The following is a 16,531-nucleotide window of genomic DNA, read 5'->3' as shown; positions in this document are numbered from 1 at the left end:
GGGGTCCAACAAATACATTCAGGGCGGTTAATTTTCTAGATTTTGCGAGAGCTATCTGACTTTAATTAAACTAGATTGGCATTGGAGATTGCAAAAAATCCTCCCGCATCAGATTAAGTGTCAGTCGGTGTGTTTTTACGTTGGTTTCCGGACATATGTCGAACGGAATAAGTAGGGAGTGCAATAAAAGAGATGAAAAATTGGTAGTTGTTGCTATCGACCGAATCTTTGGTTAATTGAATAAGGGACAGTGTACATACATCGCACCCTGCGAGGATTGATACTTGTTTTTTTTCATGGATTTTATTTTTTAATCAGGTCAAACAATAATAACAGTTGTACACATGGCCAACAAAACATGAACGAAACTGAAAGACTTTTGTATCTGTTCAAGATTTTTTCCAATTTTATGATATGTTCGACTGGAAGCGAATGTCATGCGTGGCTACCATTAGGAGGTGAGGGGGTAACTTGGGGAATAACGTTCCGTTCAAGAGCATTGCACTTATACGCTCCTTGTTTTATCCTCTTAATGCCGATCCCATAGGGTAACATCAAGTACCGTGTTTCAACGTCTTTGGTTTGACGGAGGCGGTCACCATTAAGAGAATATGCGAAGATTATTAACTTGGTTTATTTCAAGAACAATTTACAATTTTGATGAAGTCATCATTGTCCGAAGTAGATAGTCCTACGTTCATGGTTTTCTAAAACTAACATTGACTGTGGTGATTTCGGTTGTGATGGTCATAATCTTTGGTATGTCATGCCTATCTTCATGCATCTTCCCGAAGCAAGAGTTAACTCACTATAAAAGTTCAGTTTCCACCCTTGTCGCTGGTATTATGGAGTTACATTTTGGCTGGGCTAACGAGTCATAGTCCAATCAAAATCGCGCACCGAAATCGAAATTCGGTTCGTAAAGTGTCATGCAGATTTTGGTCGACCGCTAACTCGTTGTCAACAGATATTTTCTAAATCTATTCATCTTTTTAATCAAGGTTCTCACGTGATTTGATGCACTTCGCCATGTAAGACTCGTTTCATCACAATATAGATCTTGATTATCGATCAGATCGTCTTGACTGGGCGCCACCGTTTTGTTTGAAACAAATGCAAGTGATACGAGAGCTTGAATCTGATTGGTCAATAGGAGAGGCATAGAAAGGACATTACTCGTAATAGCCACTGGTGGCGCTACGATCGAGCCCAGGAATTCCAGCCTAGTTCGGCTAGGGTGGAAACTGGACTTTTAAAGTCAGTTAACTCTCTTGCCTCGGGAAGATGCAGGAGGCGTGGAGGGTTGCTTATATTATCAATCATTGGTTTGTGTCGATTACTTACATACCATCGTCATATGACCACTGCGGTATAAATAAAAGCGACAAAACGCTTATTATATTCAAAAGAAACCAGACAAGGCCATGAATATGCGTTTATTAATCACTATCAGATAGTGATGATACCAGGTGTTCGCGAAAAGGTAAGCGTATCCTGCCCCACCAGTGGCACCCGTCACAAACACATGCACAGGCAAGTCAAATGTTCGCGTGACAAAACACTGCAACATGTGGTACAATTAAAAAAAGGTAACTGAATCGGAAATCATTTTTGTCAGCGGTGCGTCAAATTTGGAAATATTCTCTACATGTCTACCATAAAACTTTTGAAAGCTTTACTGAGGTCTAATGTTGTAACATTTATCAAACAAATTCTCAGCAATAGTCCTACGACGCCCCTGAAATCATAGTAGAAAGGGCATGCTCGATTGTATCTCTAAGGTTGTGAAATGTAAACAACAATGGCTTGAGCAGCATGAATATTGCTCGACATGAAGGGAAAGTTGACTATTGGAAGGTTGAAGTCATCCCTCTTGTGATACAGTCTTGTGGAGAGCGTTTGTCACTCTGAATCGTTATGCATAGATCTAAATATGAAACAGATGAGGCGGACCCACGGGTCTCCTTTATTTCTTGTTCAGGTGGGTAATCAGAAGGGAATTGGCCAATTGATGGTTATTAAACGATATCAGATCATCGGAATACCTGAAGCTTAAGTTAACGTTCTTGACTAAATTACCTGGTTTTGACTTTGCCATTCCGAACAGAAACTCCGACTCGTGTGCATAAGAAACAGATCAGCAAGCTGGGGGCTCCATCGGGCGAAAAAGGCAAAATAGCGGCGAATGGATCACTGAAAATCAGTGATGACACCAGGTGGTCGTGAAAAGAGAAAACATGCCTTAAGTTCCTTGTCACAATGAGACAAGTTGTATTCATCTATGTTAAGTATTGTATTTGAAAATTAATCGTTTTCGGTTTTCAAGGTTATATTTTGAAATAAATATGAACGCACACTTCAGAAAGACAGCTTAATGGCAAACCCGTTGACCCACATGGACATTTTGAGTACCATCACTTCTTATTGGGTCCAAACATACCAATACAAAATGAAATTTAATTTCGTTGAAATAAATATGATACTAATAAAATAATACGAAACTTACGCACGACCATCCGTCAGCAACCGACAGTAATTGCTTATAGATACGGAATAATTAAACATGAAATACTACACTTCTTCAGTCTCCAGCATCTCAGGAATGACCTCTACTTGGTGCAGTTCCCTTCATCCTGATTTACGCTGTCGTTTTAGAATAGATAAATAATTACAAATTTCAATGTGAATGAAAGCTTTTTGTATCTCTTCTGACTGGAATTAATTATTTTGATCAGATGATTCATTCGGCGTATTGGTGTATTTCCATAACACAATCTCTGAGGATTAATCACACCGACAACAAGAAACAAATAATATTGCATTGTTTTAAATGTGATATCCTCCGGGATAATGCAGCCAGTCGACTGGAAGGATCGATGACTGAGTACATGTGATTCAGGTGTGTAGGTTATCTACATTCAACACCAGATAAATTGAGAATTAAGATTTAAAGAGCAGGTTACTGTAATAATTTGAATGCATGATCTGTCGTCTCCTGACACGTCTTTACGTATGTCGCTGTTCACGGAAACTAAGTGTGAGTGAGTGAGTGAGTGCGTGAGTTCGTGAGAGCGTGAGTGAGTGAGTGTGTGCAGTATTTCAGTTATATCACGGCGTGTCAGCTTCAAGTGAGTGGACATGGTGCAGGTCTCAGACGTTTACCTTTTGGTGATATCCACAATTACTAGTATGATGCTGACGGCCTTAGAAACATAGTCAGAGCGAACCAGGATTCGAATTCACAATCATAGATTCCTGGTACGCCAAAAAGACACAACTCTGTAAAGTGAATTTCAGCGCTTTTGATGACAGGGCCACACGTGCCACCTCTATAAAACAGGGAGTCTACAGTTTCTATAACAAAAAAGGTGTAGATGTGACAGGCTTCTTCGAATATAACGAGACTATTATCCCCCTCAGTCGACAACTGTCCATGGATATGAGGACGGCTACACATGCTGAAACTAAATGAGGACGATGGATGTCAACAGCTAACTGACGTTTACTTGCAAATGGGAATGGTGTGCCAACTCCACACAAAAACTGTAAGGCATAATGGAAAGTACGTACCAATCTCAAGGTAGTGCCTTATATTGATCGGTTTTCTCAAAGTGGGTCGGTCACATCCATTCGGAGATGTAGTGTCAGTTGTAGTGGCGGTGATTTCATGACATCCGTACAAAAACACTTCATAATCAACCTATGTCTGTATAGTGGGCACGAGTGGCCCAGTCGTCTAAACCGCCGCGATTCACTGTGCAGAGTTGCGTCCCTTTGGCACGCCAGAAACCTATGATTGTGGGTTCGAATCCCGGTTCGCCTCGATTATGTTTCTAGGTTTGTCAGCACCATACCCGTGCTCGTGGGTTTCACCGAAGTGGTAAACGTCTGAGACCTGCATCACTTCGGGCTTTCCTCCCACATTAAGCTGACACGCCGTGATATGACTGAAATACTGTAAAAAGCGGCGTTAAACCCAACTCACTCACTCACTGTCCGTATAAACGTTCTTAATTCGGTTTAAGTTATATCGCGATGCAAAGCTAACCAAAGCGACGGAAGCTGAACCTCCGAGTCACGGTATGTAGATTTCGTTCTGTTGTTACAGGGTCAGCATCAGTTCGGGCTTTTCTCCCGCATCAAGCTGACACGCCGTGATATAATTGAAATACTGTTCAAGATACGTTAAATCAAACTCACTCACTCCTGTCACAGAGCGGGAGATCACGTTATAGCTTCACAATCATCATATCTGACTTAGCAGGGATCCGTGAAACGCGAAACCGCGTTTATCTGAACTGTTCCCAGTTAAATCATCCTTAATAACAGCTTGAGTGAGTGAGTTTGGTTTATTCCAGCAATATCACGGCGGGGGACACCAGAAGCGGGGTCCACACATCGTTCCCATGTCGGAAATCGAACCCGGGCTTTCGGCATGACGAGTGAACACTAGGCTACTCCACCGTTCCTGGCTTCACCCCCCCCCCCCCCCCCCTCTCCCCGACAAATGGCTTCGTAGTGATGTGGATGAACCACACACAGACATTCGTAACAGGAACAGATGACGTTTGCGGACCAACTCAATTTTACTGCTTTTGTCCCAAGCAAATTATGTTGGTAGTAGGATACAACGTGTTGAATTAACTCGTACCTCGTTGGCATATTATTGCTAATGCTATCAATCACTGGATTGTCAAGTCCAACTCGAATATTCTGAGGGCGGCTTTAAACAACAAACATACATTATTAACTGGGGAAGCCAGGGTGAGATAATGTGTATGCATATGTATCCTTAGTATTATGAAGTTCGGAGTTAAACAACAAACAAACAAACAAACACATTAGAGATACTAGGAATGTTTCACCACCAATGCGCCTGCATGATTTGAGAACTGTTATGTGTATGCTGTACATTATTGGCTCATGAATAACAAGCAAAATGTTTAATATGGTGACATCTGACCATGTGCATAGTCCAAAGATGACAAACACGTCAGGATTAAGCGATGTTGGTAGCGGAGACTCGGTGGGGATTACCAGCTTCATCCCAGAGTGCAGGGCGCTTTCCTAAACGCTGAAACATTGTTAAATTTGAGTAAAACACGATGATGAAGTGTTTACAAATTCAATAAACCGTTCCACTGTTTCAGATATTAATGCCCTAATGCTTCTATTCTGTCATTGTCTCCGGGAGTGACAGTGTCATATGATCAATACCATTCTCTTTGGTATTTGTGCCAAGTCGGTCCAAAATAGTTGCGAGGAAACGTAGAATAAAGCAATTATAACGCCTTTAAAATCGTGTGTAATTGGAGCGGCGTTTCTTTAGTGTTTCAGGATACATGTACCCATATCCCTTTGTGACTGGTTCTTGGCATGGACGGAATGTATGAAGTGAATAATACATTATATCACCGTCACTCCTGATTATTAGCTGCATTCAACAGAAATTAATTTAACAAATGTCTCTGGATCAAAGTGGTTTAGTGAAAGCTGTAAATTATGTGAAATTGTCCGATAAGATCAGACAGGCTCCCAGTACACACGTATTGAGATAACGCTGACTTAATGACCGACTGCTATTGGCTTATGATTGGGCAGAGGAAAATATGTTTGATCGATGATTATGTAACAAAGTCACCCAGTACGTGTCTTTTTTTTCCGACGCCATCTCAATTTCTGCCACTGTGTCTGAAGAATGCACACAGTTCCAGACTCAAGTGCTGCCAGATCCACATGCACGGGGTGCACAGACTGCAGGAGTTGCACGTGTTGCACAATCTGCACGATTTCAAGACTCGTTTCAATTGCCGCTTGTCATGAGGTATTTAGCTTAAATAAAATCCAACGTAAGTTATGTTATAAGATGCGGTGGTGATGCAAGGGCCACTGCGGCTTTCAGAGGCACCATGATAGTCATTTAGTGGACGCGGTGAAGACGTCGATGATCCAAATGCTGGATACACAAATGTAAAGTTGAGCTCTTGTTTTTAACGGCAGAAATACAGTCATAAATGTATGTGCTTCCGTCGGTCCCTTTATCCTGATGCTGATTATTGTCTGGTATATGGTTGACACACAATACTATTAACAAAAGCGACCAAACTATTTCCATAATCATATAAAGAGCCATTGTACTTTATCATGATTATATATTTATGAATCACTATCAAATGTTGATGAAGCCAGGTGTTGGCGTAAAGGGGAGCGTTTCATGCCACACCAGCGGCACCCGTCACAAACACATGCAAAGGCAAGTCAATTGTTCACCTACAAAACCCGGAAACATGTTTGTCAAAATAGGGAATAAGGAACATCGGACATTGTTTTTGTCACTGATGCAGCAACTTTGAAAATGTTCTCCAAATGTTACCTAAAACGTTTTGGTCAAACATCTTTTTGTCATCGTACCTCAGTCGCGTTATCGATGTTCGTAATGTCCATCATTGGATTGTCTAGTACAGACTCGATTATTTACAGACCAGAGTCTTACAGCTGGGATATGGCCTGAATGAAGTGTTTATAACTAAAAAAACAAACAACGCTTTAATTGATATTCCGTTAGATTTGGTTCGAAGTGTAAGCAGTAGAATAGGTCTTCAGCAACCCATGCTTGCCGTAAAAGGCGACTGTGCTTGTCGTAAGAGGCAACTAGCGGGATCGGGTGGTCAGGCTCGCTGACTTGGTTGATGCATGCCATCGACCCCAAATGTGTGGATCGATGCACATACTATCAATCACTGGATTGTCTGATCCAGACTCGATTATTTACAGACCGCCGTCATATAGCTGGAATATTGCTGAGTGCGGCGTTAAACAACAAACAAACCAACCAACCAAAGCAGTGAGAAACTTTTCTACAGATAACAACGCACGATCGCACCGCATTCATGACTCACCCGTGCATACATGTATATGAACTTGCTCTCCTCGCTATTTGGCTGAAATAATGCCGATGCCACGTTAAATTGTAACTCACTCACTCACGATCGCACCACCCATCCCTAACGCTCATCAGCAGGTATCAAGGATGCTAACTTTATGTATATCTGTAAATGATGCAGATAATGACTGTACTCTTGATATTCCGACAATAAACCGCTTATCAACTAAACATTGACTAATCTCTAGAGTTCTTACCACCATAACTTTCTCGTCGTCCGGGGCCCTTTATTGTAAATTGCTATTTAGTACATAAACGTCTTTTGAACATATGTCACGTGTTTCACATTACTCACTCGAGGGTTCGTATAATAAAGTCATCTCTGGAATAATATGCACTTTTAAAGTCTTTCTTATTGGTCTCAGTGGCATGCTTTGCGTAACGCAGGACACTACATCATGACTGAGTGTGTGTTATGTGTTCATATTAATGTATAAGAGAATATGTTTCTTAAAGAAGGGTCCGTCAAAGTTCAGTGTTATTTGGCCAGTAGTTGACTTGTGCCTCACATTGATAGACAAATCAATTCAAATGGCCCAAAAAATAATCAGTCATTATCTTGGAATTACTTTACCAGACTTTACCAGACATTTGATGATGAAAAGCATGGTTGTGCAAAATGTGTCTTTCCATGAAATTTGAATAAGATGTACATAGTGTGAAGTACCCAAGCAACTGAGAAATGTCGATAGTACCCTCTTTGGTAAAACCCATAGCCATTCTGATTCCTCTAAAGTATGTAAGTAATATATGATACTGGCGATGATTAAATGAACATGAACAGCGACCTATTTTCCAAGATTCCCTTAACTTGAGGTTCAGTCAGGTGTGTCATTGTTTCCAAATCTCAAAAGGATCTTAAATGTTTAAACAATGTCATAAATTGTTTTTCCAGATCTATTCTATGGACTGCTACTTCCGGCAGTTCTGGCAGGATGCTCGCCTGGCTTTTAACGCGACCATGCAGGGGATCTCAGAGCTCTCCCTCAGTAGCAGGATGCTGGAGAGGATATGGTATCCTGACACATTCTTCCTGAACGGGGGCAGATCATATCTCCATTCCATTACCTCGCCCAACAAGTTCTTCAGACTACAGAGTGATGGCAATATTTATTTCTCCCAAAGGTACTGCTTGGCACATTTGCTTGAGATTTATTGCTCTGTACTTTTAACTGAATAGCTTTTAAGGGGTTATGAATACTGGTAGTCAACAGTAATTAACATACACATTACTCTGAGCATGAACGTGTAGGCCATCCAGTGTCACCAGCATACATCCTTATAATATCCCAAAAGTAGAAAAATCACCACTCCGATAGAATGGTCAGTGTGTGATATGTATTTGATTATTCTGTTATGATTCTCCAATTTGTCCATGTCATGATACTGACATTTCAGCAATTATGGCATTATGGCAGGCTAGACTAGATACAATTTATGTATTGGATAAGATTCGGTAAGCAATCCTTCTGGTTTCTGGTCTTTGCGTTAGAAATTGTACTGTTACAGGATTTTCTAACTGAGCCAAAATATATATTGTGTTAAACATATTTGATTTAATATGAATCAAATTCAAAACGAGACAAGAAACACGTTTATTTCTTCTGTGAAAAGGACTCATGGCCAAGAGCACATGCTTGTACAATATGTTTTTCTGTGCGCGCTGACAAAAAGATATTAGATATTTACCATTCTAATATGTTAAATTTATACAATATGGCATGTCAGTTGATACAGATACAAACAATATTCACAACGTCACCAACATTCCTGGAACACTCGCAAAGTTGTAATAAAAAACAGTCCGGTTCATACACGTAAACTGAGGTTGATTTTATCATATTTCTGATTTTCAATTGAAAATATTTTACGTGAGCGATATTATATAAAAACTTCCCAACTGTATTGGTGCTTAGTCAGCATTCAGAGAGTACTTTCGACATGGGTATATTTAATAAAATGTATAATTTAATTTATAACTTTATATAAATTAATAAAAATATAATTCGCAACTGCTGATGGGTATCTTAGTCATTTTTTAAAATCAATAAATTTGCACAGAATTCGGCACAAATGTACTTTTCAAACATAGTAGGGGTCATGTGGTTGCAATTTCATTTCTTACCCCAATCTTCATTGAATAAAATTATTGTTACACAAACATTACCCAGCCACATATTACATTTTCTAAACAGTTGCAGGTATGACTGATGGATGAATATACATCATCAAATTTTGCAACATTTCTTTCAATTTTCTATTTCATAGAAAACAAACTTGGTATACTTTCTTTTGCACCTTAGTTTGTATAGGCCGTATGTGATGTGGGAAGCACACATTCACGCTTTGTGATTAATAACGACACGTTACAATTTTGACAGGTCTTCGGCTTTGCTATTATTATAACCTATGAATTGAACAATTCCTTCTGAATTATTAAATATAACAACTTTGTATTCAAACTGTTCATGAGACTAATACGAAAGCTAACGTTGTAAATATGATTGATTCCACGTGGTGAGTCATTGTCGTTAACGGAGAGTGGGGAAAGAGTGGGTTTCCATGTCTTTGTGACATTCCTGCATGATATATGCAACGGCCTGATCAACGTGGCGGATTAATTTCATCAAGTTGGTGTGATTGATTGCAGCTCGGGTACCTTTTATGACAATTCTACTCAATTACAAATATCAAATGTCATTTTAGTCATTGCTACATTAGGCATTTCCTTTCCTCATTAATATTGTAACGACTAGTAATGAATTGATTAAGTGGTAAGCTTAGTCCCATGCACCAAAATAGGCCCATGTATTGAACAGATGGGACATCAATATGGAAGTGTGAGTGAGTGAGTGAGTGAGGTTTTACGCCGCTTTTAGCAATATTCCAGCAATATCACGGGCGGGGGGGGGGGGGGGGGGGGGGGGGGGGGGGGAGGGCTTCACTCATTGTACCATGTCGGGAATGGAACCCGGGTCTTCGGCGTGACGAGCGAACGCTTTAACCACTAGGCTACCCGACCGCCCCTCTATATGGAAGATTCAAATGATACCATTGAGCATGTTTTGTGTCACAACTACTGCAATGTTTTTTGTTTCGAGCAATAAAAATATTGTTGTTAAACTAAATCTGTGCGGGTAGGACATGTCGGTTAAACAGTTTGTATGAAATTTGTTTTCGGCTTCTTTGCTGCACATGAAATATTGAATACCTTTGAAGATAGCTTTTGATGAGTTATGATTGGAAAGGACAAAAATACCTAAGGGGTTTGTATTTAGGTACAGTCACATTTACTTTAAAATACAGTAAACTACGGTTATAACGAACACGCTTATAACAAACTGACGGATATAACGAACTTACTTTTTTGTCCCGACTATTTGCTGTATATATGCATATTACGAACTACGGCTACAACGAACTAAAATGAGTGGTCCCTTTGATTTCGTTATAACAGTACTTTACTGTATTATAAAATTGACACATTCAGGTGACATGACAAGTTGTATTAATTATCTTTAAATAATGTTATTGATGTTTTACATCAATTTGTAATTCCAGCGGTATATTAATTACTTCTGTTCCCCATTTGAGCCACACAGAATAGTATATGAGGGTTTCACTCACTGACGTCTGTCAAACTTGATATAATTACACTCATGACAATGAAAGTTTAGACAATGATATTAATGTACTCTTGCAACCTCACATATTGTGTTCCATAATTATGTATAGTCTCTTCTGTTTATAACAGCTCTAAACACAATATCGTATGCTCGTTAGTACTCTTCTGTTGTAGCCATGGCTTTGCTTACATGGTCTGATTTCATAGTTACATGGAGGTAGGACTAATCAATGTCTTATCGGATTACTCCGTTGTGGATAGAGCGTCTGGCCGGAGATCGGATGGTTGGGGCTCGATTACCGCCGCGTCATACTTTAAGACGTTAAAAGATGGTACTTGTTATTACCCTGCCTGGCGCTCGACATCAAGGGAATAACACAAGGGCTGGTCGGCTCAAACTCAGTATTCTGTGTGTGAGTGAGGTGTCAATGTTAAACTGCGACATGGTTTCTAAGTGGGCTCGCACTATAAAACCGGCATTACTCCAGACTGACACAAGCAGCCACACACACGAACACACACATGTGCATACACGTCCCTTCATAGGTAAGCCACCTCATAACGTGGGATACAAACAAATGAGGTATACGTCCGATCGATGTGTACACTTGACGTGTATAAATGCTCTAGAACAATATTTCTTTCATTTGAGACGATGTTTCATTGGGAACAGGGAGCACAGGTGGTTCAGTCATCTATGGCTCCGCCAATCGCTCTTCACAGTTGCATCTTTTAAGGTGGCTTCAAGTTCGCAGGTTCATATGTACAGACATGAGTTTGGTGTGTGTGAACAATGCGAAAAAAGTTTGCAAACAAGTTTGTGAAGTTTGACAAACTGTTGACGAGAAATAGATATGGATATCTATTCTCACCAACATTTTGGTTAACATGGTACACGATTGTGACGTGTGAATGGTTTTTCAAACATGTTGGTCACTTACAACCAATAAGTTTCCGATTTGATGCAAATACGTATCACATGATTTTTCTTTGGGAACGACGTATGGTTCAGCAGTGACAATCTTTCCAAGCGTCATCCTTTAACTTTTCTGTGCAGAGTTGCGTCCTTGGGTACGTAAGAAACCTATGATTGTTGGTTCGAATCCCGGTTCGCCCCAAATATGTTTCTAGGTTTGTCAGCACCATACCCGTGCTCGTGGGTTTCACCGAAGTGGTAAACGTCTGAGACCTGCATCACTTCGGGCTTTCTCCCCACATTAAGCTGACACGCCGTGATATAACTGGAATACTGTAAAAAGTGGCGTTAAACCCAACTCACTCACTCACTCCTTCAGGACTACGTTTTCAATTCATTTCAGACTGACCATAAAGGCACATTGCAGGATGGACTTGGAATCGTTTCCAATGGATACTCAGAAATGTCCTCTGAGAGTGGGAAGTTGTAAGTACAGGGGATTAGGTACATTTTATTGTGATTGTCTGTTTAAGTCTTGTAATTAATCAAATAACTGAACTGATATGTAAAGATGAAAATGGTCTCTTTTTCGGTAAATGTTCAGACAATAGCCCAACAGTTTGCTTTTAACGCATTAGAATATCGGATGAAATGATCTGAAACGGGAGTACGAGCATCATTGTAGTGGAGATATATGGTAAAGGAAATAATGACACGTGTATTGGGAAGCTATTAATATGTTAGACGACGGTATGTCTTTCTTTGATAAGAATATACATATCATTCGCGATGATACAATTCTGTGTTTACTGATACAATTATCCACCGTATGTCAAATGAATGGGTATCTTAATAACTTCTTAAAACTGTAGAATAAAGGAAAAAATTTGACTAACGCGATATCAATAAGAGTCTGATATTAAAGTAATGTAACTCTAGCATAAGATGATGGTAATCTCATGATGTATCTCTGAGAAAGAAATGTCATTGTTGTATAATGTTGAAATAAATGACATTTATTCTCATATTATTCCGGCAAACAGTTGGTTATTCCCACGACGATGTCATATACATCTGGCGCTATGGCAACAAGGAGGCGATATCTATATACCCGGATGTAACGATGTCACAATTTGATATCATTGGTCTTCCTGCTAACAACGCTTCCAAATACCTGAAGGGAGGTACGTATCTGTAAAAAACAGACAATTCCGAAAGTAGGTATAATCACAGATCTAATTTGGTCATGATGGCAGTATCGATCTTTATAAGTATATTGATGCACATTTGGTAGTATTTTGATTACCTAATTTCGAGTTTATTAGATCTAAATCAGCTGATGGAATGTAGAAGCTGCCACAGAGAGCAATGAATGTCTTTTCATATCATTTGGTTCGCAGTATAAAAGAAATAAGTCATACAAGACTTTCTGACTGCAAACATATATGAGATTTAAGACCAAAACGTTCCGTAATGGTATCCTGATGGTTTTCATTTGTTTCAGTCATCTATGTGCACATTATTTAGAATAAGACTCAGTCAATTAACTTTACCATTGCACGAGTTTATAGATAACAGATGCATGGTCTATTGTAAAACCCAGAGACCTACACTACATGCACACAATTTATCATTAAGGATTTGAAACTTAATACATGAATGTAGCTCGTACATTTCCGACATGTATATTTCATTGATCAAATTATGCGATTATTCCTTCAAATACTATCTGCACATTAACATACGACAAAAAGGGTGACGACCCGGGGTAGAATAGGTCTTCAGCTATCCATGCTTGCCGTAAAAGGTGACTATGCTTGTCGTAAAGAGGCGACTAACGGGATCGGGTGGTCAAGCTCGATGACTTGGTTGATGCAGGTCATCGAATCCCAATTAACATGATATCAATCAGTGGATTGTCTGGTCCAGACTTGATTATTTACAGACCGCCGTCATATAGCTGAGATATTGCTAAGTGCGGCCTAAAACTACAAACAAACAAAACGACAAAAAGGACAACTTTCGCGATGGTTGCAATTGGATAGGCGCAGTGCAAATGTCATTAGTAATCATAAAGCTTGCAGTAACGACTCTCCCTACCCCTGCCAATGGTTTGCCAACGATGTCAGTTATTCTCTAGCTTGTCATGTTACCAATACATACAAAACGTCAAAACCAGATAATAACCTGATTATCCGACGAAATATATTCCATTTTTGCGTGAATGGCAAAATAGCTGTGAAAAATATATGTTTGGATCACTGAAAATCAGTGATGACACGAGATGTTTGCGAAGAGGGTAAGCATGCCCTGCATTGACATTGTCATTTGGGTAAACATTCACCTCCAACTATTATCGACAAGTGTTCCAGGTGTGCACTAAAACAAGCATAATGTCGACCTCAAGTGTCTCTTTCTGCAACACCTGTTTGTCTGTAGAGATGAATCTGTAGAAAATCACAACAAAGGAGCATTATTGCTGCTAATTGCTTATTGCTGCTAATTACGCCATTGAGGCACCCTCACCTTTGATAAGGGTTGGTGTAATGGTTTGGGTTTATTATTTCTGAGTAGTAGTAGGTGATGCAGATCGATCAATGAAACCTAACCCCTAGAATCATCGGATCAGTGTAGGCCCCCAGTACCTCATGTTTGACCGATGACCAAACTGAAAAACGGAATCTGTCAGGGTCGCCTTTGTTAGATGACTAGAATCATTAGTCAGCTCTCAGGCACTGGTTTGAGTGAGTGTGTATGGTTTTACGCCGCTTTGAGCAATATTCCAGCAACATCATGGCAGGAGACACCCGAAATGGGCTTCGCACATTGTTCCCGTGTGGGGAATTGAACTCGGTTTTCGGCGTGACGATCGAACGCTTTAACCACTAGGCTTGTGATTGTTATATGGGAGTAATGCTGGCTGATACGTACCGATCAATGAAACCTAGTTTCTAGAACTTCAGTATAGGTCCTAGTACCTTATCCTTGTCCTCGGGGCACGGGTGGCCCAGTCGTCAAAGCGCCGCAGTTCGCTGTGCAGTGTTGCGTCCCTTGGGCACGCCAGAAACCTATGATTGTAGGTTCGCCCTGATTATATTTCTTGGTTTGTCAGCACCATACCCGTGCTCGTGGGTTTCGCCGAAGTAGTAAACGTCTGAGACCTGCATCACTTCGGACTTTCCTCCCATATTAAGCTGACACGCCGCGATATAACTGGAATACTGTTAAAAGCGGCGTTAAACCCAACTCACTCACTCACTCATCCTTGTCCTAATTAAGAGACAACCGAAAAACGGAATCTGGCGGTCAGGGTCTTCCATGTTAGCTTTCCATCGTACCCTTATGAATCGATTCGTTATTCATACTCTCTGTCACTGGTTTGTCTGGCATAGACAAGTATTACTTGCATTTATCCACCGTTAAATATCTGGAATATGACTGCGGCGTTAATACTCTTGTGATGAATTTCAGGGGAGTGTGTGCCATCTATTACCCGTTCTAATGGATCCATTACTAGGTGCACTGATAACCGGGTGTCTCTGTTGCAGCTGTACACTCCATCCTGACGGTGTTCTTCCACATGCGACGTCACACCGGCTACTTCCTCATCCAGGTGTACGTGCCCTGCTGCCTCCTGGTCGTGCTCTCCTGGGTCTCCTTCTGGATCAACCGAGAGGCTACGTCCGACAGAATCGCTCTCGGTAAAACATGAATACCCCCCTCCCCCCCGAAAGGGTCCTACCAATAATTGATAATATTATGCTCGGGCACCTGTGTGGGAATATCAAGGCTTAAAGTCGCGGTGTGTTGCTTCGTCTGTTGTCGCCATGGCTGCAAGGTCTTGGAACTCATTGAACATCCTCCGTACTCCGAAGAATAATCAGGAACCAACTCCATAAACGCAGTCAATCATAGTTAGGCTCAGAACTTTTGAGCCTCCCACTCGCAGACTTTCTCACAAGGGACGTCTCCCTACAGTGTTGATGATACACGGGACGTGCTCATCCGGTTAGCCGTCACCGGGTTCATTGTATGTGATGTCACGTAATACACAAGTAACAGAATATGTTTCACGAGAAGGTCAGGCATTCATCCGTTGTTCTCTCATGCTTTACTTGGTAGACAAGTCATTAAAGCGTTCGGTCGTTCTGCCGAAGAAGTCTGTTCATTTCACCTCGTCTTTACAATGCTTGAAGCCCATTTCTGGTGTCCTCTGTCGTGATATTTCTGGAATATTGTTAAAAGCGGTGTAAAATCTCACTCACTCACTCATTCACTCACAGGCCTAGAGGACAATATTTATCGTTAACAAATAACACAATAATCCACTGAATAGATTATGAAAATATATTTTTTGGAAAGTGAAAAAGGTGAAACAACCTCACTCGAGTTTCATGCTATTCCGGAAATACCCGACCGTTAATTGATCTGACGTCTGAGAGAGCAGTTTGGTTATTTCACGTGATTTGTCTCTCATGTCGTAATGAACTTTGTTATACAGTTAAAGTGTTCCTCGATGTTATAGGAAACCTAGTAATACACCAGTGTGGAAGATTCTGATTTCCGTTGGTTTGGCTATTTTCGGATTCTATTAAGGTATCAAACAGAAACTCGCGCCCATTAGCAATGGAGTTGTGTAAATCGTGAAGATTTCTAAAGATATCATCATCGAGTTACGCCTTTGATGTAAGGTGAGTATCACATTATGCAGTAAATGTGAGCATTGATAACGTTCGTTTTAGTATTGTTTTATTTTTGGAAAATTCCATTTCATTCTAAGGTCGATATTCTAAGTGAATTGAAAAGTTTTGTTTGTCAGGTTTTCTTTGTTCAGTTTAAAGTTGATTGTTTCAATTTCAATTTCTTTATTCAACGTACTGAGGAGGCCACAGGCCTATAGTACAATCATGATTACAGGAGCAATTGGTACAATCAAATAATTTCCAAACTTGATTTTCTTTATATAAAAGCATGAGATATGTACATAGAAAGATTTCTTATGGTTTCCATGTTGCTAGTGGTCAGTAATACTTTAAACTTACATGTA

General features: G+C 40.3%; 1 protein-coding gene across 3 annotated transcripts in view; it reads left to right on the top strand.

The window, feature by feature from the left end:
• The window catches only part of LOC139449683 (gamma-aminobutyric acid receptor alpha-like), a 100,205-nt gene that overhangs the window by 79,795 nt on the left and 3,879 nt on the right, over positions 1–16,531 (top strand). For all 3 annotated transcript variants that reach the window (XM_071231182.1, XM_071231183.1, XM_071231181.1), the window contains 4 exons: positions 7,839–8,068; positions 11,888–11,970; positions 12,528–12,668; positions 15,033–15,185. In XM_071231182.1, coding sequence (XP_071087283.1) covers positions 7,839–8,068; positions 11,888–11,970; positions 12,528–12,668; positions 15,033–15,185 — 607 coding nt within the window. The remainder of the gene's footprint in view (positions 1–7,838; positions 8,069–11,887; positions 11,971–12,527; positions 12,669–15,032; positions 15,186–16,531) is intronic.

Source organism: Haliotis cracherodii, unplaced genomic scaffold (genome assembly GCF_022045235.1).
Source record: "Haliotis cracherodii isolate W230 unplaced genomic scaffold, xgHalCrac1.p SCAF_8, whole genome shotgun sequence".
In the NCBI taxonomy this organism is placed as follows: domain Eukaryota; kingdom Metazoa; phylum Mollusca; class Gastropoda; order Lepetellida; family Haliotidae; genus Haliotis; species Haliotis cracherodii.
This window is presented reverse-complemented; position numbering and strand designations above follow the sequence as displayed.